Consider the following 22713-nt stretch of genomic DNA (forward strand, 5'->3'; position numbering starts at 1 on the left):
TGACCCCTAGTTCTTGTGTTATAAGAAGTAGAAAACAAACACTTCCTTATCTACTTTCTCTACACCTCATTCATATGCCCCCCTTAGTCGTCTCTTTTCCAAGCTGAAAAGTCCCAATCTTATTAATCTCTCCTTATATGGAAGCTATTCCACACCCCTAATCATTTTTGTTGCCCTTTTCCAATTCCAAAACATCTTTTTTGAGATGGGGCAACCCCATCTGCACTAGGGATGTAAATATTGATCTAAAAAGTTAACCGGTCAAACAACTAAAATTATATCGTTTAACCAGTTAACCAAGGTGACTCCCAGCTGGCTGGCCACCGGGGTTAACAGTTAAGGTCCAATTAACAGTAAGCCTAATGCTTACCAGTTAAACATTTAACCTTTTACATCCCTAATCTGCACGCAGTATTCAAGATGTGGGCGTACCATGGATTTTATATAAAAGCAATATATTTTCTGTCTCATCATCTATCCCTTTCTTAACGATTCCCAACTTTCTGTTCACTTATATTGACTGCTGCTGTGCATTGAGTGGATGTTTTCAGAGAACTATCCACAATGACTCCAAGATCTCTCTCTTGAGTGGTAACAGCTAATTTAGTCCCCATCATTTTATATGTAGAGTTGGGATTATGTTTTCCAATGTGCATTACTTTGCATTTATCAACATTGAATTTCATCTGCCATTTTGTTGCCCAATCACCCAGTTTTGTGAGATCCCTTTGTAGCTTGAGTAGTTTTGTATCATCTGCAAATTTTGGCACCTCACTGTTTATCCCTTTTTCCAGATCATTTATGGAGGGCGCAGCCGTGGGACCGCCCCTGCACAGCCCCACCCCCAGTGCTACTCCAGGCGCTGGCAGCAGTAGGCTCTTATCCCCAAGCAGCAGAGCCAGACAGCGCATAGATGCTCCAAGGAGTGACCCCCCTGCCCCCAACCCCCCGGAGCCCAGGGACACAGAGGGAGAGGCTCAGGCTGCTGTCTCTTTATTCTGGGTCCAGTTTCCAGGACTCTCCATGACTCGTGGGGTTCAGCTCCTGGTCCCGCCCCCCGACAGAGCCATGGCAGCGGCCCTTGGGCACCGTACGCGGGCAATGGGCAGAGGGACTATACAACATCTGAGAGGCCGGGAACTGGGGGCTCCCTGCCATGCAATGGGGCCTGGGGACCCAGAGCAGCCCAGCTCCCCATTGAGCTGCGTGGCCCTGGCCGTCCAAGAGGAGCTCATCCCTGGCCTCTCCACAGGGCAGAGCTCGGCCGCGGAGCCCAGCGCCAGGCCCCTTCTCCAGGGCAGGGCTGAGAGCCGCAGGCACAGAGGGGCATGAAGGCAGGCTGGGAGCTGGAGCAGGTGACCCAGCGCACGCCCAGTGGCTCAGCGCGGCGCCGGAGGCTTGGACAGCTGGCAGGTGATGAGGTACTGTGGATAGGCCTGTGTGTCATTGAAGATGACGAAGATGGCCGGCTTCTTGGGGTTGTCGACCACGCTGTCATAACGCAGCGGGGCCTCGGCCGTCTCCTTCAGGGGCGGCGCCCGCATGTCCCGGCTGCCCGCTGTGTAGTCCCCAGTCAGGGTCTTGGCCACAAAGACGTATTTGTTGCCGTCGGCGCTGCGTGGGGAGTACTGCTCCTGCACCGACAACACGGCATTCACCGCGAAGTAGACCCCGTGCCCGTAGAGCGTGGCTGGAGAGCAGGAGGCAGAGGGCGCAGGGTTAGCACAGCAGGCTCCGGGCTGCAGCACCCACAGCACAGCCTCGATAGGGGGCAGGCTGCCACCTGCACCAGGTCAACCAGGCCCTGGGAGCCAGGACTCCTGGGTTCTGTCCCCGGCTCAGGGAGGGGAGTGCGGGCTGGTGGGTTAGAGTGGGGCGGGCTGGGAGCCAGGACTCCTGGGTTCTGTCCCCGGCTCAGGGAGGGGAGTGGGGGCTGGTGGGTTAGAGCAGGGGGGCTGGGAGCCGGGACTCCTGGGTTCTATGCCCCACTCTGGGAGAAATGTCCAGGGCTGGCGCAGGGAGTGACTTCCAGAAACATCAGTTCCCTCCTGTGCATGGAGGGGTCTTGGAGCCCCCCCCCCCCCCGAGTTCCACATGCGCTTGGCCCCTCCCTGTGCTGCTCCCGCCCCCGCCCACTCACCGTTCTTGCCGCAGAAGCTGCGGTTGAAGCCGTGCTGGCAGATCTCCCGGCTGGCTTCCTCCGTGGTGCCGTGGAAGAGGAGCCTCTCCACGGCCTCGTGGCCGCACGCCTTCTCCATGCAGGCCTTCTTCAGTTGGTACTGCTTGTACAGCAGCGGGTGGATCAGCTTCTCCACCTGCCGCAGAGACACGGGTCAGCCAGGCCCAGCCCCTGGGCCATGGGGAGGAACAGGCGTCCCTAGTGGGCAGTGAGGGGATAACACACCAGGCAGGGCCCATGGGCTCCCCCAGCATGGCCAGTGGCTCCAGAGGAGTCGGGGGGGGGGGGGGGGGTAGTACCATAGAATCCTAGAATATCAAGGTTGGAAGGGACCTCCATAGGTCATCTAGTCCAACCCCCTGCTCAAAGCAGGACCAATTCCCAACTAAATCATCCCAGCCAGGGCTTTGTCAAGCCGGGCCTTAAAAACCTCCAAGGAGGGAGATTCCACCACCTCCCTAGGTAATGCATTCCAGTGCTTCACCACCCTCCTAGTGAAATAGTGTTTCCTAATATCCAACCTAGACCTCCCCCACTGCAACTTGAGACCATTACTCCTTGTTCTGTCATCTGCCACCACTGAGAACAGCCGAGCTCCATCCTCTTTGGAACCCCCCTTCAGGTAGTTGAAAGCAGCTATCAAATCCCCCCTCATTCTTCTCTTCTGCAGACTAAACAATCCCAGTTCCCTCAGCCTCTCCTCATAAGTCATGTGCTCCAGACCCCTAATCATTTTTGTTGCCCTCCGCTGGACTCTTTCCAATATTTCCACATCCTTCTTGTAGTGTGGGGCCCAAAACTGGACACAGTACTCCAGATGAGGCCTCACCAGTGTACCAGCTCACACCCAGGCTCAGGCGGGCCCTGCCCCAGACTCCCAGAACAGTGGTGAGAGCGGGGAACACCCCTAGAACAGCCAGGGAGTGCTGGGGTACCAGGCTGCCTCACAGGCACTGGCGCAGCCAGCAGGGGGCGCACACAGAACCACGGGGAGCAGGGTCCCAGGCACAGCCCATCCTTTCGGAACGAGGCTGCACCAGCATCAAGTGGCAGGGAGTCCCACAGGGTAACGGTGCTTGCCTGAGAGAGTCCACCTTAGTCGGTCTGGAACCATCCGTGCCACAGCCTGCCAGAGGCCTCTGCGAGATGGGCGAACCCCAGCACCCACCCACCTGTCTGGTGACCAGTGGGGACGAGGCTGCGGCAGCGTCCCCTCGATATGCGGGATAAACGTTCTCCCACCCACTCCTTGGGAAACAGTTCCCCTGCTGCACGCTGGGACACGGGCAAACGAAATCCGACAGCCAGCCCCCGGCACAGCCATGGCCCCAGGGGCAGGGAGAGCAATCGGCCCGGCTGTGCTGCCCCCCAGGTACCTTCACAATGCGAATCTTGTTGTGGAAGTCCTCCAGCGTGTCGTAGAACTGGCGCACGGTGTGGCGGAACTCCTCCGAGCCCTGGGCCAGCGGCACCAGCTTCACCTCCTCGCCCAGGTCCACCTCGAGGCCCTTCTCTTCCGTGGCTGGGGGGAGACAGGACGTCACCCAGCAGGTGGATACCAGACCCACCCCCCTGCACAGCATCGGGTCAGTGCCCCCCACCCTGCAGCACAGCACCCCCTAGCGATGCATTGGGGCATTGAAATCAGCACTGACTGGGGGGAGAGCGCCCCCTACTGAGCCCCCACCCCACTGCCTGCAGCACAGCGCCCCCTAGCGATGCACTGGGGCATTGGGATCAGCACTGACAGGGGGGGGAGAGCATCCCCTACTGAGCCCCCACCCCACTGCCTGCAGCACAGCGCCCCCTAGCGATGCACTGGGGCATTGGGATCAGCACTGACGGGGGGGGGGGAAGAGCGCCCCCTACTGAGCCCCCACCCCACTGCCTGCAGCACAGCGCCCCCTAGCGATGCACTGGGGTCACGCACGGAGTGCAGAAGGGACCATTACAATCTAGCCCAGGGTTCTCAGCCTTTTCAGGGTGGCGATCCCTTCATCAGAGGGACAAAGGGCCACTCCCCTCCCCCTTACATTTACAAAGAAGAAAAAAGTCTTGGAGACCCCAAATAAACTCCAGAGGTTTCTGCATGCACGAGGCCAGCAAGGCTGACAGAGCCGACGTGGCCACAAAGGGGCAGGGTGCGCAGAGGGGCCGCTCCACAACTGAGGAGAAGGGCTTCCAGCTACACAGCGAGGGGAGGAGGCTGGGACAGACCCGTGAGATCTCCCCGCCTGGCTTCAGATCAGGAGGAGGAAAATCAGCTCCCAGCTCTAGTACGGGCTGGGGAAGAGAACGGCCAGCGCGCTGACCGGAGTAGCAGTCAGTGAACGAAAGGACCCTACCTAATCTGGCTAGGAAACTGGGCGAGGCCCAAGGGACACCGCTGAGATGCTTGTACACAAATGCAAGGAGGCTGGACAATAAAATGGAGGCTCTGGAACTGCTGATGCAGGCGATCACCCTGGAATTACAGAACCACGGGGGGGGGGGGGGGGGAATCACGCTCAGTGGTGGAACACAAGCATTGACGGGTCTGGGCTGTTTCGGAGAGAGGAAAGGAAGGCCGAGGGGATGGAGTAGCGTTGTACAGCAACGGAGCTGTAAAGAAAGACAAAATGACAGTGTGGACAAAACTGAGGACTTGGGGGGGGGGGGGGGGGAGATTGTAAGAGAGGTTCTGTGGGGACAGTGTTAGGGACCTGCTATAGACCCACAGGATATGGACAGAGATCTCGTTAATATCATCAGAGAGAAACACGCTTGGGAATTGTCTCACGGTTGGGGACTAACTCCCCAGATATAAACTGGAGAATAAATGCTAGTAACACAAACAAACAAAAGGAAGTATTTTGTCACACAATGCACAGTCAACCTGTGGAACTCTCTGCCAGGGGATGTGGTGAAGGCCAAAATATAACTGGATTCAAAGAAGAACTAGATAAGTTCCTGGAGGATGGGTCCATCGATGGCTATTGGCCAGGATGGGCAGAGATAGAAACCCAGCTCTGGGTGTCCCTAAACCTCTGACAAGTTGGGACTGGATGACAGGGGATGGATCACTCAACAATTGCCCTGTTCTGATCATTCCCCCTGAAGCATCTCGCCCTGGCCTCTGGGCTAGATGGACCATGAGTCTGATCCAGTCTGGCCGTTATGTTCTTAACACTGGGAGGTCCCACTTATTCCTGGATGTTATGGAGGACAGATTTCTACATCAAATCGTCACTGAACCAACAAGAGGTGATGCAATTTTGCCTTCCATTTTGGTAAGTAGCCAGGGCATCAGAGAAGAGCTGGTCATAGAAAAGGAACCTCGGATCCAGTGCTCATGTGCTGATGATCTTTCCATTTAATTTAAACCGAATCAAAACCAGGCCATCAGCTCTGGGTTTTGATTTCCGAAAGACAGACTGTGGGAAACGAAGGGAGTTCGTTAGCGAAGTCGGCTGGACTGAAGAGCCCAAGGAAATAAATGCAGCGGCCGCTTGGAATTTCTTCCGATCACTCTACAAAACCGTCTGCAACTGGCATCCCCAGTAAGGGGAAGAAGTTTGTAGGGAAGGGCTCCAGGCCCACCTCACCCGGTTGTTAGGAGTCAGCAGAGTCTCTCTGGGGAGTGGAAAAGCAAAGAACGGCACATTGTGGGGGTTGAGAGGAGTAGGGATAAAGGGAGGGCTGCTGGAAGTCAAGTTGAATTAGCTCTTGCCAAGGACATTAACACACACGATGAGGGTTTTTCAGTCCCATCAATAAAAAAGGAATAAGGAAGGATGAGGCTGGGCCACCCTGCGGTGGGGCTGGGAAGGAGATTAAAGACACTCTAGGTATGGCCCAATCCGGACGGTAACAGGGACCGTGCCCATGAGGCTGGAAGATGGCACAAAAGGAAATTCCGACAGCTGAGGTGGAAGAAAATCTTCCAGGGTTTAATGCGCTCAGCTCCGGGGCACTGGGTCATTGCCGGCCCAGAGTGCGGAAAGAACGGGCACAGGAGACTGCGAGTCCGGGCGCAAGGCTTGGTAAGAAATCCAGCTCTGGGGTGGAGAACAGCTGAGGTCGTGCAGGTATTTAAGAAAGGGAAGAGAAGCGACCCAGGCAATTCCAGAGCTGTTAGTCTGACCGTGGGAGCACAGCAGGCTGTAGAACGAACGGGGGAGGAAAGCAGAATGAAATTCCTGCAGGCCGGTGGTACAGGGGCCGTAATGCAGCCGGGTTTACCAAGGCAGCCCGGGCCAGACTCACCTGTTCCTTCTTTGAGAAAATAACGGCATTGTTCAGAGGGGAATACGGCAGACGTGATGCACGGGGATTTGAGTGCAGCCTTTGGCACAGGAAAGTGAGTTAAATTCGGGAAGCTGGGGCTCAGGAGGGCTGTGCTGCAAGGTGAACGATCGCCCCGCAGGGAGGTGACGTGGGGAGTTTCTCGAGGATCGGCCTGGGGCCCAGTCTCATCAGGAGCAGGAGCGTGTGAACGAAATGGGCCGATGGGAAGCTGGGAGGCCTGGCCAATCCGGGGGGCCAGGGGGAGATGGGAAGAGTTTCCAGGAAGATCCGGAGCGACAGGAATGGGATGAAATTCAACAGTACGAAGTGCAGGGCCGGCATTTAGGGTCCAATGATAAGAATTTCTGCTCCAGGCTGGGGGCTCGTCAGCTGGCCGTGACGGAGCAGAGACCTGGGCTGGGGGCTGAGCACAGGATGCCTACGAGCCACCAGCAGGATGGGCTGTGAAACAGGGATGTGCAGGCCAGGGATGTAGCAGGCAAGGCACTTCCAGCCGAGAGACAGAGCTGCTGCCATTGAGTGAGGCCCGGGGGCAATGCACAGTTCTGGACCCCATGCTCGGGAACGGTGCGCTCCAGCTGGACCAGGGGCAGAGAGGAGCCATGTGGATTAGTGGGGGCATGGAGGGCTTGTCTGATGGGAGCAGACGTTGGCTTGTCTGGCCAGGCATTGCTCTGTGCAAATATAGCAGGGAAAAGTTAAGCAGGGCAAAGAGCTGGTGAAGCTAAAGGACAACGTTGGCACAAGAGCAGATGGGGAGAAACAGGCCAGGAACAAATCCGGCCAGAAATTAGAAGGTTTCTGAGCATTCGAGGGGGGAGATTCTGGAGCAGCCTCCCAGCGAGAGCTGTGGGGCAAACAGCTGAGAGTCTCCAGAGAGCTGGAGAATGTAACGGAGGGGTGGTTGTGCTGGTAGGGGGAGGGGCTCATTCCAGTTTGTCTCATGTTCCTCAGGGGGTCACCTGCAGGGGTCAGGACAGGTTCCCTCCCCCAGGATAGTCTGGGTTTTATCAGCTCCGTCCTCCGAAGCATCAGGGTGGCCCCGGCTGGAGCTGGGACATTGGAGGGGATGGGCCAGGGCTTTGAGGGGCTCCAAGCAGCCTGCAGGCTCTTGGCTGGCTGGTTCTAGCTCACGTGCCCAGGGGCTGACTGACGGCTTGAGTGGGCTCAGACTGGCAGGGACCTGGGGGGTTTCGCCTTCCCCTGCAGCGTGTGGTCCCTTGCCAGGATTACCTGGGGGTCTCTCACCTTGTCCTTCCCCTGCTCTCGGTGTTCGCTGCCCGTGGCACATGCCAGCCGGGTCTCCTGTGGGCTGGGAGTCTCTGCTCTCATTCTGGGTGCGGGGCTAGCATGTGGGGGGCGGGGGCGACACAGGAGCTCAGACTGGACAGCCTGCCTGGAACCCTGACCCCACCCCATCCCATCGGGACCCACCAGCTGCCAAGCCCTGGCTGGTCTGGCTGCCTGCACGACAGCCGGAGAACTACGCAAGGTGGGCCCCCCCAGGGCCGGTGGCAGCGGGGCTGGGAGCACGCACCTGCAGGGCGGCCGTTCTCCAGGGCCAGGGGCTCGGTGCGCGAGATGGCCAGGGTGCAGGCGCCACCGATGTCGTACTCCTCCATGCGCTCAAAGTCTATGGTGAAGGGCCTGCCGTCAAAGAGCACATCCAGCCGCTTCTGCTGCCGGCGCCAGGCCTGCTCCAGCAGGGCGCTGGCCTCCGAGGAGTAGGGGGTGGCGGTGCCGGGGGGCTCCCAACGCACCCAGCGCGCGGCTGGCTCCCCGAGCGGGCGCTGGGCCTGCAGCAGGCGGGTGAGGAGCCGGGTGAGGTCGCGGGCGGCGTGGGCCGTGTAGTCGGCAAAGCCGTGCACGGTGGCTGTGGCGTCCTGCAGGGAGATGCGCACGGTGTGCTGGCGCTGCAGCTGGGCCAGGTACCCGCGGCAGCGCGAGGGCAGGGCCCGCAGAGCCTCGCTCGCCACCTTCTCCTGGCACTGCTGCGCCCGCAGCGCCTGCTCCAGCTGCCCCGGCAGCGCGCTGACGTCCTGCTCGTAGGCCGAGTAGATGGTGAGCTGGGCGGAGCCGGCCACGCACAGCGCCTCCTCCAGCGACTCCGCCAGGGCGGCCTGCAGGCTGCGGTCAGCCGCGGGCTCTGCCGGGACCTGGTGCTGGTGCTGCTCCTGCTCGTAGGAGCGCAGGGACAGCTCCGTGGCACGCTGCAGCTCCTCCTCCTCCCAGCGCTGGCTGTCCATGGACTGCTGGATGGCCAGCAGCAGCTGCGCCTCCTCCTCCATGCTGCACTCCGACTGGAAGGTGGCCTGGGAGCACTTGGTGGCGCAGGGCAGCTCCTCCTCCTCCTCCTCGTCGCCGTCTGCCAGGCCCCTCCGCTCCCCGTCATGCCCTGCAGGCACCGCCTCCGCCTCCTCCTGCCCCGCGGCAGTGCCAGGCTCTCCCACAGTGTACAGATCCTCCTCCTCCTCAGGGCTGGTCGCTGCCGAGTCCGGGGCCTCCCCGGCAGCAGGGGCGGCCAGCTGGGCAGCCCCCGCCACGTCTCCGGGCTCCAGGGAGGCCAGCAGGCCTTTGATCTCCTCTGCAGGGCAACAGCAGGTTAGACAGGCCGTGCCCGACTCTCGGGGCAGCCCTGGTGCTGGGGGAGGGGAGGACAGAGACAGGGCCTAGCCACTGCCCTGGGGCCCGTTCTGCACAGTGAGCAGGTGGAAGATTTACCAGGGCGGACAGGTGGGGGAGTCCGAGTGGCGACTCCTCCTGCAGCGGCCGGTACCCCAGGGCACGGCCAGGCTGCCCCCTGCCCCGGCAGCGGGGCCAGAGCCGGGTTCCGTATTGCGGGGTGGGCCAGGGAACAGGCTGCCTGGCCCGGAGAAACGCCAACAAGCTGCCAGCCGCCACGGCACTGCCAAGCTCATGCGGCAAGTGCAGGGGAATGGTGCAGCCCCCCTGGCCTTGAGCGTTCCGCTAAGGGGGGCTGGAGCTGCAGGATCGGGCCCCTGAACAGTGCTACCCCACCCCCCAGCCCAGCCCCACAGAGCCAGGAAGTTCTGGACCTTTACCCAGGGCTCCAGCAGGGGGAGGGAGGGCCGGCTGCCTGCCCCCTCCCTGGGTTCTAGCCCCTGTCCACTCCCCCAGGCACAGGACAGAGCCCGCTGGGGGTCCGAGTCCCGCAGGAGCAGCCCTACCTATGTTGGTGGTGCACCAGTCAGTGGCATCGCCGTCGGGCGGCTCCAGCCGTGTGGGCAGCGAGTCTCGGCGGCAGCTCAGAGGAACGGGCTCCTCGGGCAGCACCAGGTCCTGCTGAGACAGGCAGGCAGGACAGACGTCAGCCAAGGACCCGGCTCCCTGCCAGCACCCAACAGCCCCTGCCCGGGCCAGCCCCTCCTTGGCTCTCTACCCGCCCTCATCTGACTGCCCCCCCAAGCCTGCCTGCAGGCTCCCCTAGAGACCTGTGTCACCCCACAGCTGCACACCCCTCTCCAGACCCAGTGTCCAGCTCACCCACCTGCCAGTGGCTGCCCGCCCCATCCCAATGGGCCAGCACTGAGCCTGGCAGACAGGGTGGAGGAGCAGCTGTGCTCACGTCCCCCGAGCTGCGGCCGTACCTGTGTGTACGGGGGGCTCCAGTGGACCTGCTCCAGCCCAATCACACACTGAAAGCGGCTCTCCAGCTCCCGGAGAATGCTTTGGCCTCGCTCTTCCAGCAGGAAGCGAGCGATGCCGGGGTGCCGCAGGGTCACCGGCTGGCAGCTGATGGTGCCCAGCAGGCTCTGCAGGAACTCTGCCGCTGCCCGGCACGCGCCCGCCTCCCCACTCAGCTGCAAGACAAGAGACGGCGTGAGGCACTGGCAGACTCTGCACCCGGGGGGGCTGGGACAGGTGCAGCGCCAGCCCCCCACCCTCCACCCCCGCGGGACATGGGGGGAGGAGGAACGACACGGGATGTTGGGGGGAGGGGGGGGGAACGACACACAACACGTACAACGCCAGCTCCCCCCGTGGGGTGTTGGGGGGGAGGGAATATGCCAGGGGTCACAGTTAATGAAGCTGACTGCAATCTCCACCCCCTCAATCCAGCATGGTGCAGACTACAGCTCCCAGAATGCAGTGCTGTCGTGAACCATGTGACCTGCCTGCACTGGCTGCTGGGACTTGTAGTCCCCGCAGGCTGCATTGCCCTAAACGAGCCCCACGGGGCAGTGGGGCAGGAGCCCGCAGGCTGCCCAGAAACGGCCGTGGGGGCCCAAGGCCATCCCGCCCCACCCCCCATGCCCAGCCCTGCATGCCGGCACCGGCTGCTCACCCTGAAGCCGGTGACGTCGGTGCCCTCCAGCGGCAGGAGCGTGACCTCGGCGATGCCGGCCAGCAGCTCCTGATAGTAGAGCTGCAGGTAGCGCAGCATCCCCGGCTCCATGGACACCAGGCTCTCATCCAGGGCGGCGTCCTGCAGGAAGCCCTGCAGCTTCTCCCTGTTCTCCTGCTCCAGGCCGCGCAGCGTCAGGGCCTGCAGGTGCTCGCCGCCGGGGGCCAGGCACACTGTGCAGCAGCGCAGCGAGGCCTGGAGCTGCTCCCAGCGCGGCGAGCCCAGGGCGTGCAGGTGCTGCGCCGACACCGCCAGGCAAAAGGGGCTCAGGGCCGCGCTCAGCGAGGAGATGGCCTGGCGGGCGGCCACAGGGCTCAGCGCTGTCACGCTCAGCGCGCTCCCGCTGGGTGCGTAGCAGGCCGGCAAGCCCTGGCTAGCCAGCAGCCGCTCCACCTCCTCCCGCACGTCGCCGCGCTTCAGGAAGCTGAGGGTCTGGGCCGGGAGCGGCAGGAGCTCCTGGGCCATCCCCTGCAGGGTGTCCAGGAGCTGCTCCTGCAGCTGCTGCCGCCGGGCTGCGTCCCCGCCCGAGATCCAGGCCCCGTTCTCCTCCAGCCGCAGCGTCAGCTCCGGGAAAGCAGCCTGCAGCTCCGGCAGGGCCCCGCTGGACTCCAGCAGCTGCCGCTTCGCTGTGTCCTCAAGGCTCACGCAGATCGCCTGTGGCCCGCCATCCACTGCTGCCGCCTCCCCTGGGGGGGTCTCGGCTCCCTCCTCTGGGGGGCAGTCAGGGGGCTCCAGGAAGTCGTAGTATGGGGAGAGGTCCAGGTCGCTCTCCTGGAGCCTGTGGGGCTTTTCCAGCACCCGCTGCACAGCTGCAGGGCAGCGAAACAGGCACATGGGTTTGAGAGCTGCCCGGGAAGACAGACACACCCAGACCACGCAGGGAGGGGTGCCGTGCCCACTGCCCCAGCAACCTCAGCCAGACTCATCTCTGCTCCCTGCCCCGGAGGGGGGCTCCGGACCGTGTGCTGGGGCCAGCAGCAGCAGTCTCCTGCCTCTCTGCCTGCAGCCCTGAAGGGTCTGTGTGAGCTGGGCCGCGCGCCTGTGCCAGGCTGGGGGCACCCACCTGCATTCACAGCAGACCCCCCTCCACGCCTCACCTGGACCAGCCTCCAGGAGCTCTCCAACCCCGGAGCCCCAGTGGACAGCTGAGCGCTGATCCCACCCTGCCCCAGCCCCACGCACCTGCCCGGTCCTGGAAGGAGATGACGGCCGCCCTGCCCCCTGCCAGCACCCTCACGGCCTGCACGCTGCCCCCACCGCTCCGCTTGTTCTCAAAGTAGAGCTCCAGCAGGTCCCTGCTCAGCCCGGCGCCCCGGCTCTGCACCAGCACACTGTCTGTCTGCTGCACCCACTCCACGGACAACGGCACCCCGTCCAGCGGCCGCCGGCGCACACGCTCCTCCACGCCCAGGAGCTCTGCCAAGGCAAAGAGCAGTGAGCCTGCCACCGCCAGCTCAGCTGGCCAAGGGCAGAGATTCCCCCTCCCCCAGCCCGGCCAAGGGCAGAGGGAAAGAGACACCCCCACATCACAGACTTGGCAAGGGCAGAGTGGGGAGAGAGCCCCCTCTGGGCTCCCAGGGGGATCTGCTGGGGGGAGGGGCTGTGGGGTGGCAGCTGCAGACTCTAGGTCACCCCACTTACTTTCTGAGATCAGGAACACCTGGTCAGGACGGCTGAGCCTGGCCACGAGCAGAGCAGAGGTGCTGCAAGCTCTCAGTTCTGCCGCCTGCTTCCCAGGAGCTGCGAGCACCGGGCACTCCCGAACCAGGAGGGACCAAGCCACCCAGCACCTGGAGAGGGCAGGCTCCAGCCAGCAGTGGGTGCCCATCCCAGGCTTCCCCAGAGCGGCCGAGGGAGCACAGCGGCAGAGACTAGCCCTCTCCCCAGCCTGCTCAGGTGAGACACGCAGGAGCCAACAGCGCTGGGAAGGGGTCGCTCCCGTCACCTGTTTGGTTTCTAAGCCATTTGCCTGGGGCGGGTGAACAGAGGAACAGGCAGAGAGGGTCAGAGCCAAGGTCCAGCTCGCCTGGGCCCCTGGCTCTGAAGCGGCAGCCCCAGGGGCTGCAGAAGAAGATGCAAGAATGCCACAGGTGCAGATGGGAGACAAGCTGCCCCCCTCGTTAGGGATCAGGCTGCGGGCTAGCAGACAGCAATGGGCTTAAACCCCCGGGCCAGACGCTGAACCTCCCCTCCAGTATGAACTGTCCCAAGTGGGGATCCCGCTTATCCATGGACTTGGCGCATCCTTCCTGAGCTCGCCGGGTTTGGGCAGGTCGCGCCACCGCCCTGCTCACCCCCGGTTCGCAGAGCCGGCTGGAAACCCGAATCCCCTTCCTCGGGAACTCCCACAAGAGTCAGAATGGCCCAAAGCTGGAGCTTTCCGGGGAGCAGGGGCACCCCGTTTGCTTCGGAACAAGTCAAAAGGACATTTCCATTGGGGTTTTCTACATATTTCGGAGGCTCCCTGCGCTGCCTGGCTCCAGGCAGGTCAGTGGCCAGCCGCCCCACAGTGAGGAAGCCCGGGCTTCTGAGGAGAGGGGGAGAAGCAGAGCTGGGAACCATTTTCCAACAGAAAACAATTTTGTGGAAAGTGAATTTTCCAATGGAAAATCATTGACTGAAAACTCCTGACCAGGTCCAATAAAACATATTAAAAACCTAAGAACCTGAATGTAAGAACAGTCAGACCGGGTCAGACCAATGGTCCATCTAGCCCAGTATCCTGTCTTCCGACAGTGGCCAGTGCCAGGTGCCCCAGAGGGAATGAACAGAACAAGAAATCATCAAGTGATCCATCCCGTCGCCCATTCCCAGCTGCTGGCAGACAGAGGCTAGGGACACCAGCCCTGCCCATCCTGGCTAATAGCTAAGGTCTTACCAAATTCATAGCCGTGAAACATGCATCACGGACTGTGAAATCTGGTCTTCCCCGTGAAATCAGGTCTTTTTTGTACTTTTACCCTGTACTATACAGATTTCAAGGGGGAAACCAGCGTTGGGTTGGGAGTCCCAACCCAAAAGAGAATCATGGGGGGGGGTCACAAGGTTATTCTAGGGGGGTTGCGATATTGCCACCCTTACTTCTGCGCTGCTGCCTTCAGAGCTGAGCGGCAGCTGTTGGCCAGGCACCCAGTTCTGAAGGCAGCGCCCTGCCAGCAGCAGTGCAGAAGGGTGGCAACACCATACCACGTCACCCTTACTTCTGCGCTGCCGCCTTCAGAGGTGGGAGTTCAGAGAGCCGAGGGCCCAGCTCTGAAGGCAGCAGCGCAGAAGTAAGGGTGGCAATACCATACCATGCCTTACTTCTACGCTGCTGCTGGCAGTGGCGCTGCCTTCAGAGCTGGGCTTCTGGCCAGCAGCTGCCGCTTTCCCACTGCCTAACTCTGAAAGCAGTTCCACTGTCAGCAGCAGCGCAGAAGCAAAGGTGGCAATATCGCGACCTCCTTGTGACCCCTCCACAAGCCCCTTTTGGGTCAGGATCCCTACAGTTACAACACAGGGACATTTCAGATTTAAATAGCTGAAATCATGAAATTTGCTATTTTGAAAATTCTATGTCAGTGAAATTGACCAAAATAGTCATCGATGGACCTATCCTCCATGAACTTATCTAGTTCTTTTTTGAACCCTGTTATAGTCTTGGCCTTCACAACATCCTCTGGCAAAGAGTTCCACAGGTTGACTGTGTGTTGTGTGAAGAAGAACTTCCTTTTGTTTGTTTTAAACCTGCTGCTCATTAATTTCATTTGGTGACCCCTAGTTCTTGTGTTATGAGGAGTAAATAACACTTCCTTATTTACTTTCTCCACACCAGTCATGATTTTATAGACCTCAATCATATCCTCCCTTAGTCATCTCTTTTCCAAGCTGGAAAATCCCAGTCTTTTCATTCTCTCCGCATAAGGAAGCTGTTCCATACCCCTAATCGTTTTAGTTGCCCTTGTCTGTACTTTTTCCAATTCCAATATATCTTTCTTGAGATGGGGCGACCACATCTGCACGCAGTATTCAAGATGTGGGCGTGCCATAGATTTATATAGAAGCAACATGATATTTTCTGTCTTATTATCTATCCCTTTCTTAATGATTCCCAACATTGTTCGCTTTTTTGACGCCGCTGCACATTGAGTGGATGTTTTCAGAGAACTATCCACAATGACTCCAAGATCTCTTTCTTGAGTGGTAACAGCTAATTTAGACCCCGTCATTTTATATGTAGAGTTGTGTGACGTTATTGACATAAACTGGGACCATATAGATCATTGTTGCAACCAAGGTCCTGTAGTGGCACCCAAATCTTGTATAAAGGGGGTCAAATGGGGTGTCTAAGACAAGGTTATGGTTTACTGGTTATGATTATGCTGTCTATATGGGTGTATCAGTTTTGTAGTTGAAGTTATGAATATTGGCTCTATACTGTCTGTATGGCAAACTTATGCTATGCTTCTGGGTGACATCCCAGACAAGCTGGGATTAGCTCTGCCTAGCCTGCTTGATGGCCCATTAAGGACCATCAGCTATACAATGGACCCATTGAGAGAAGGCCAATATGCCTTCAGACTCAGCAAAGTATGCAGGGACGGGCCCATGTGACTCCAGGCTCCATTTTGCTGTAATTTTCCACAGTGAGAACAAAGAGGTGTTCTTACACCTGGAAAAGACTATATAAGGCTGATGCCTCATCTCCATTGGGTCTTCAATCCTGCTTCTTACCTCTGGAGGAACTTTGCTACAAGCTGAAGCTTTGAACAAAGGACTGAGGACCCATCCCAGCGGGGGATGTATTCCAGAGACTTGATTTGAACCTGCAGTTTATTCTATCGCTGCTGCAAGCCTGAACCAAGAACTTTGCCATCACTGTATGTAATTGATTCCATTTAACCAATTCTAGCTCTCATCCATATCTTTTTCCTTTTATGAATAAACCTTTAGATTTTAGATTCTAAAGGATTGGCAACAGCGTGATTTGTGGGTAAGATCTGATTTGTATATTGACCTGGGTCTGGGGCTTGGTCCTTTGGGATCAGGAGAACCTTTTTCTTTTACTGGGGTCTTGGTTTTCATAACCATTTGTCCCCATAACGAGTGGCACTGGTGGTAATACTGGGAAACTGGAGTGTCTAAGGAGATTGCTTGTGAGACTTGTGGTTAGCCAGTGGGGTGAGACCGAAGTCCTCTTAGTCTGGCTGGTTTGGTTTGCCTTAGAGGTGGAAAAAACCCCAGCCTTGGGCTGTAACTGCCCTGTTTGAGCAATTTGTCCTGAGTTGGCACTCTCAGTTGGGTTCCGCCAGAACCGCATTGTCACAAGTTGGGATTATGTTTTCCAATGTGCATTACTTTGCATTTATCAACACTGAATGTCATCTGCCATTTTGTGAGATTCCCTTGTAACTCTTCGCAGTCAGCTTTGGACTTAGCTAGCATGAGTAGTTTTGTATCATCTGAAAATTTTGCCACCTGTTTACCCCTTTTTCCAGATCATTTATGAAAATGTTGAATAGGACTGGGCCCAGTACAGACCCCTGGGGGACACCACTATTTACCTCTTTCCATTCTGAAAACTGACCATTTATTCCTACCCTTTGTTTCCTGCCTTTTAACCAGTTACCAATCCATGAGAGGACCTTCCCTCTCATCCCATGACTGCTTACTTTGCTTAAGAGCCTTTAGTGAGGGACCTTGTCAGAGGCTTTCTGGAAATCTAAGTACACTATATCCACTGGACCCCCCTTGTCCACATGCTTGTTGACCCCCTCAAAGAATTCTAGAATTCTAATAGATTGGTGAGGCATGATTTCCCTTTACAAAAACCATGCATCAGGAATTACCAGCCTGTAATTGGTGGGATCGCCTCTGGAGGCTTTTTAAAAAATTGGCATCACGTTAGCTATTCATTAATTGTTCACTCTATTAACGTAACTTCATAAGTAAAGTTTTATGAATGAAACAACAACTGGCTAATTGACAATTAAGATGCTTGTTAAGAGTCACAGCATTCAGCCCGCTGCCCTTGGTAAGTTTCACTTTCAATCTAATTGCTGCTTAAATCACTGAAACTTGCACTGTTTCAACATTGTAACTTCTGCTCACTGTTTGCCATTCATTATACTTGTCTACATTGTAGCTTCTGCTCACTCCGTCATTCCTTACACTTGTCTATATTGTAACAAACTCCATTTTAAAACGCTCACTCCATTTTGTAAAACCTTGCTGCAACCTTCATTTTTGCAAAACCCTGCTGTAATTTTATTCGTTTAGTTTAAATGTGTGAATGAGGTAGGTATGGATGATGAAATCAACCTCCAGCACCAGCCTGTCCTGATAAAATAGAGTTCAAACACCAACGGCTGAAGATGCAGACAAGAGCCCTGACCAAGTGAGAAGAGTCCACCCTAAAAAGAAAACAACAAAGGTGCAATAGAAGGAAGATCAAAGCCAGGTCGGAGAATGAAAGTCACATCTGCAATGGACGGATGATCAATCACACCGAACCCAGAGGCAGCGTGACACAGCAAGACCTATAGACTCTGGATTCAAACTAAAGCCTACAAAAAGGCTGGGTGAGTTGGGAGACTTTGGAGGGTAACGTTCTGCTGCCAACATGAGAGGGCAGACCCAGCCCTTCCTTGTGCCCGGCTTTCCTGGCCAGTTACCGCCACAAGCTACGAACCCAAGCTGTGAAATCAAGCCACGGACTCAAGCTATGTTCAGGACTGGTAACTGTACAGCAGCTGCAGAACATTTGGGGTGTGTGTGTGTGTTAGTTATTGGTCATAAATCAAATTGTGGTATCATAATAAATGTGGCATCTTTGTCTTGCCCCCTAAAACGATCCTGTGTAGTTTTGTCTGCATAACATTATTGGTGGAGAATGCAGTACGGAGAGCAAGCAGAGAATCCACGATTATTATAAAAACTGGTGTGCACACTGCCAGCTTTAGCGAGCCTGGCACTATAGGAAAAAGATTGGAAACTTTCAATTGATTAACCACATAAACTCTGAAGGAAATAGGCGTTTATTTGCTCTTCCAGGAGTTAAAAAGTGAAGTTGCTCTTCTAGGAGTTAGGGGGTTATAGTGATTGATATTTATCAATTTGGTTTTGTGGTTGTTTGTTGCTCACAATTGTTGAAAAAAAAATGTTTAAGAAAACAGTCTAAAGATATCCTTAAAAAAAGAACAAAAAATATTGCCCTTTGTACAAGAACCCACACCTTTTGAACAAATCTTGCAAACATTCAGACACAGCCCTTGGTCTAATCAAGTGTTAGCTGATGTCCATACAATTTCAAACCTAGAAGACAAATTGGCTAGGTACTTACTGATATATAAACCCTCAACCCCAATGGAAAAAACAAAACAAAACAAGTAGCCGCAGTTCGGCTTCTATGGAAAACCTGCAATGAGGTATTCCTTCAATTGGCTAAATGTAAAAATGAAAACAAAAAACTGCACCAAGATTTACAAGCCTCTGCTGCAAAAGCAGAGAAATGGAAATGTCTGTCCATTAGTACCCAAACCCAGTTAAATGCCCCTAAGGGTGGGTACAGAGAATTAAAACACCACTCTCAAACCTTACAGCAGCAGTAACATCAGGAGAAGGAACATTTGAGACCCCAAAAGGGGCAGACTTTTGGGACCCCTCTGGAGATTGGGAAGGGGATATTTGGGTAGATTCCTCCTCCCAGGGCCAAAATGCCATTGCAACAGTAACAACAAAACACAACCACAAGAAAGGGCGGTGGAAGTGAAACAGTAACAACAGTGCCTGCTTCTGCCTCAAACCTCCAGGCCATGGCAAAGTGTCTGGGGATTTTAAAATGATTTTTTTTTTCCTAGATGAAGTGTTAATGCCCTTTTACTGGAAAAAAGGGAGAATTTAAACTCACAAGAAATGCACCATTTAATGAACATTTGTGCAGCCCCAAGTACTGGACACACTGTGGCAAAAACCGAGCAGGGTCTGCCATGATGGGAGCACTGTGCTGATTTGTTTCTAAGCTTCTATCTTTCAGCCTCTGAACGGAAACATCAGGAGAGCTGGTACCAGCTGAAGAGTTACAGAAATACCATGGTTATAGTTGTGACGTTATTGACATAATCTGGGACCATATAGAAAATGGTTGCAACCAAAGTCCTGTAGTGGCACCAAATCTTGTATAAAGGGGGTCAAATGAGGTGTCTTAGACAAGAATATGGTTTGCTGGTTATAATTATGCTGTCTATATGTGTGTATCAATTTTGTAGTTGAAGTTATGAATATTGGCTCTATACTGTCTGTATTTCAAACTTATGCTATGCTTCTACTAAAGTCTAGGTATACCACATCCACCGCTTCTCCCTTATCCACAAGACTCATTATCCTATCAAAGAAAGCTATCAGATTGGTTTGACATGATTTGTTCTTTACAAATCCATGCTGGCTATTCCGTATCACCTTACCACCTTCCAAGTGTTTGCAGATGATTTCCTTAATTACTTGCTCCATTATCTTCCCTGGCACAGAAGTTAAACTAACTGGTCTGTAGTTTCCTGGGTTGTTTTTATTTCCCTTTTTATAGATGGGCACTATATTTGCCCTTTTCCAGTCTTCTGGAATCTCTCCCGTCTCCCATGATTTTCCAAAGATAATAGCTAGAGGCTCAGATACCTCCTCTATTAGCTCCTTGAGTATTCTAGGATGCATTTCATCAGGCCCTGGTGACTTGCAGGCATCTAACCTTTCTAAGTGATTTTTAACTTGTTCTTTTTTTATTTTATCTTCTAAACATACCCCCTTCCCATTAGCATTCACTAGGTTAGGCATTCCTTCAGACTTCTCGGTGAAGACCGAAACAAAGAAGTCATTTAGCATCTCTGCCATTTCCAAGTTTCCTGTTACTGTTTCTCCCTCCTCACTGAGCAGTGGGCCTACCCTGTCCTTGGTTTTCCTCTTCCTTCTAATGTATTGATAAAAAGTCTTCTTGTTTCCCTTTATTCCCGTAGCTAGTTTGAGCTCATTTTGTGCCTTTGCCTTTCTAATCTTGCCCCTGCATTCCTGTGTTGTTTGCCTATATTCATCCTTTGTAATCTGTCCTAGTTTCCATTTTTTATATGATTCCTTTTTAGATCATGCAAGATCTCGTGATTAAGCCAAGCTGGTCTTTTGCCACATTTTCTATCTTTCCTAACCAGCGGAATAGCTTGCTTTTGGGCCCTTGATAGTGTCCCTTTGAAAAACTGCCAACTCTCCTCAGTTGTTTTTCCCCTCAGTCTTGATTCCCATGGGACCTTACCTATCAGCTCTCTGAGCTTATCAAAATCCGCCTTCCTGAAATCCATTGTCTCTATTTTGCTGTACTCCCTTCTACCCTCCTTAGAATTGCAAACTCTATGATTTCATGATCACTTTCACCCAAGCTGCCTTCCACTTTCCAATTCCCAACCAGTTCCGCCCTATCCGCCAGTCATTTGGTACAGAAGCTGATTTAAATGATAGGTTACATACCACAGTTAGTAGTTCTGCAATTTCACATTTGAGTTCCTTCAGAACCCCTGGGTGATACCATCTGGTCCTGGTGACTTATTACTGTTTAGTTTATCAATTTGTTCCAAAACCTCCTCTAATGACACCTCAATCTGGGACAGTTCCTCAGATTTGTCACCTAAAAAGAATGGCTCAGGTGTGATAATCTCCCTCAGCCCTGAAAACCGATGCAAAGAATTTTATAGACCTCAATCATATCCCCCAACTAAGGAGGATAGGTTCATCAATGGCTATTAGGCAGGAATGGTGTCCCTAAACCTCTGTTTGTCAGAGGCTGGGAGTGGGCGGCAGGGGATGGATCACTTGCTAATTCCCTGTTCTGTTCACTCCCTTTGCCGATAGCAGCCAATACCTGGTGCTTCAGACAGTATATTGGGCTGGATGAACCTTTAGTCTGACCCAGTATGGCTGTTCTTATGAATTCATTTAGTTTCTCTGCAATATCCTTATCCCCCATGAGTGCTCCTTTAGCATCTCGATTGGCCGGTGGCCCCATTGGTTGTTTGGCAGGTTTCCTGCTTCTAACATTCTCAAAATTTTTGCTGTTACTTTTTGAGTCTTTGTCTAGCTGTTCCTCAAATACTTTTTTGGCCTTCCTAATTGTATTTTTACATTTCATTTGCTAGAGTTTATGCTCCTTTCTAGTTTCCCCAATAGGATTAAACTTTCACGTTTTAAAGGATGCCTTTTTGCCTCTCACTGCTTCTTTTACTTTGTTGTTTAGCCCTTTTTTGGTTCTCTATGTTTTTTTAATTTGGGGTCTAGATTTAAGTTAAGCCTCTATTACGGTGTCTTTAACAAGTTTCCATGCAGCTTGCAGGGATTTCACTTTTGGTGCTGTACCTTTTAATTTCTGTTTAACTAACCTCCTCGTTTTTGTGTAGTCCCCCTTTCTGAACTTAAATGCTACTGTGGTGGGCAGCTGTGGTGTCCCCCCTGCTCACCCTAGGTATATTACATTTTATTATGTTATGAACCTTACGGCTCTACACCTTTAACTGCTCTCCAAACTCCACTCTGGCCCCTCGAGCCTCCCCCACACCTGCTGCCTCCTGTACACCCCAAGAAATGACGTGTGGCCTCGAGGCAGGCTCCTCTGGCCACCCCCTCCCCCCGACAGCCCCAGCTGGGGGCCAGCCCCTACCTGAGTCACCGAGCGGCTCTGGCAGCTGCACCAGGGCTTGGTCCCCGGCTGGGCTGCGGTGGATGGTGTATCGCCGGCTCTCACAGTTCAGCACATACTCCACGTAGAGCTCCAGGAGGCTGCAGTCGGTTTGGGGGTTCAGGCCCCGGAGAAGCACCTTCCCATAATCCTGTGGGGCAGCTGGGCGAACTGCCAGCCCAGTGTCCTGCAGGGTGTGGCTGGGCTTGGCAAGGACCCTCTGTGCATCTGGGAGGGAGAGATGGACACTGTGATCCCCCTGCCCTGCACAGCCAATAGGGGCTGCCCCATTCCACACACCAGCAGCTCTGCTCCCCCAGAGCACCCCCCGGCACTGCCCCGCCAGCTCGGGCCAGGACAGGGAGCAGCCCCCACCCCCCAACTGCAGTGTGGGTGCCCCCAGCCAGGGCGAGGGGGGCTAAGCCCCCGGACCCGCACTCGTGTCCCTGCCAGGTGCCCATGTGCCCCACACTCACCCTCGGGGCTCTCGAAGGTCAGGATGGCGCGACTGCCCTGGCGCCTGCAGTCCAGCACGGGGCCGCCCCCCGAGCGGCGCCTGTTCTCGAAGTACAGCACCAGCAGGTCCTCCTCCATGTCCAGGGGGACCCCCAGCACCTCCAGCGCCCGCACCGCCTCCGCCATCCTGCAAGGGCACCCGCCGCTCAGCCGGGGCAGGGCTGTGCCCAGCGCCCCCACCCAGACAGGGGGCCAGCCCCACACCCCTCAACGCGGGGGGCAGAGACAAGGGAGCCCCCAGCCTGCCCCCAGATGGGGGCGGGGCGTCCCCCCCCCCGAGGGGCCAGGGTACCCCCCACAGCCGCGGCCCGCCCCCCAGACAGGGGCAGGGCGCCACCCCCCAGCTCCGGGCCGCTCTCACAGCCCCAGGCCGCCCCCCAGACAGGGGCAGGGCGCCACCCCCCAGCTCCGGCCCCCCCCCCCACAGCCGCGGCCCGCCCCCCAGACAGGGGGCCAGCCCCACACCCCTCAACGCGGGGGGCAGAGACAAGGGAGCCCCCAGCCTGCCCCCAGACAGGGGCAGGGCGCCACCCCCCAGCTCCGGGCCGCTCTCACAGCCCCGGGCCGCCCCCCAGACAGGGGCAGGGCGCCACCCCCCAGCTCCGCCCCCCCCCACAGCCGCGGCCCGCCCCCCAGACAGGGGCAGGGCGCCACCCCCCAGCTCCGGGCCGCTCTCAC

At 56.0% G+C, this 22713-nt stretch overlaps 1 protein-coding gene across 1 annotated transcript; it reads right to left on the reverse strand.

Annotated features, from left to right (window-relative positions):
• Positions 1-977: 977 nt before the first annotated feature.
• Positions 978-22161, reverse strand: PARP10 (poly(ADP-ribose) polymerase family member 10). Its single transcript, XM_065399214.1, has 10 exons — positions 21996-22161; positions 21502-21747; positions 12015-12248; positions 10773-11641; positions 10075-10287; positions 9655-9769; positions 8004-9050; positions 3556-3701; positions 2141-2315; positions 978-1690 (listed from the first exon to the last, which is right to left on the reverse strand). Exons 1-10 carry the CDS (start codon positions 22159-22161, stop codon positions 1380-1382), a joined length of 3522 nt encoding a protein of 1173 aa, XP_065255286.1. The 3' UTR covers positions 978-1379.
• Positions 22162-22713: the final 552 nt, after the last annotated feature.

Source organism: Emys orbicularis, chromosome 2 (assembly GCF_028017835.1).
Source record: "Emys orbicularis isolate rEmyOrb1 chromosome 2, rEmyOrb1.hap1, whole genome shotgun sequence".
Classification (NCBI taxonomy): domain Eukaryota; kingdom Metazoa; phylum Chordata; order Testudines; family Emydidae; genus Emys; species Emys orbicularis.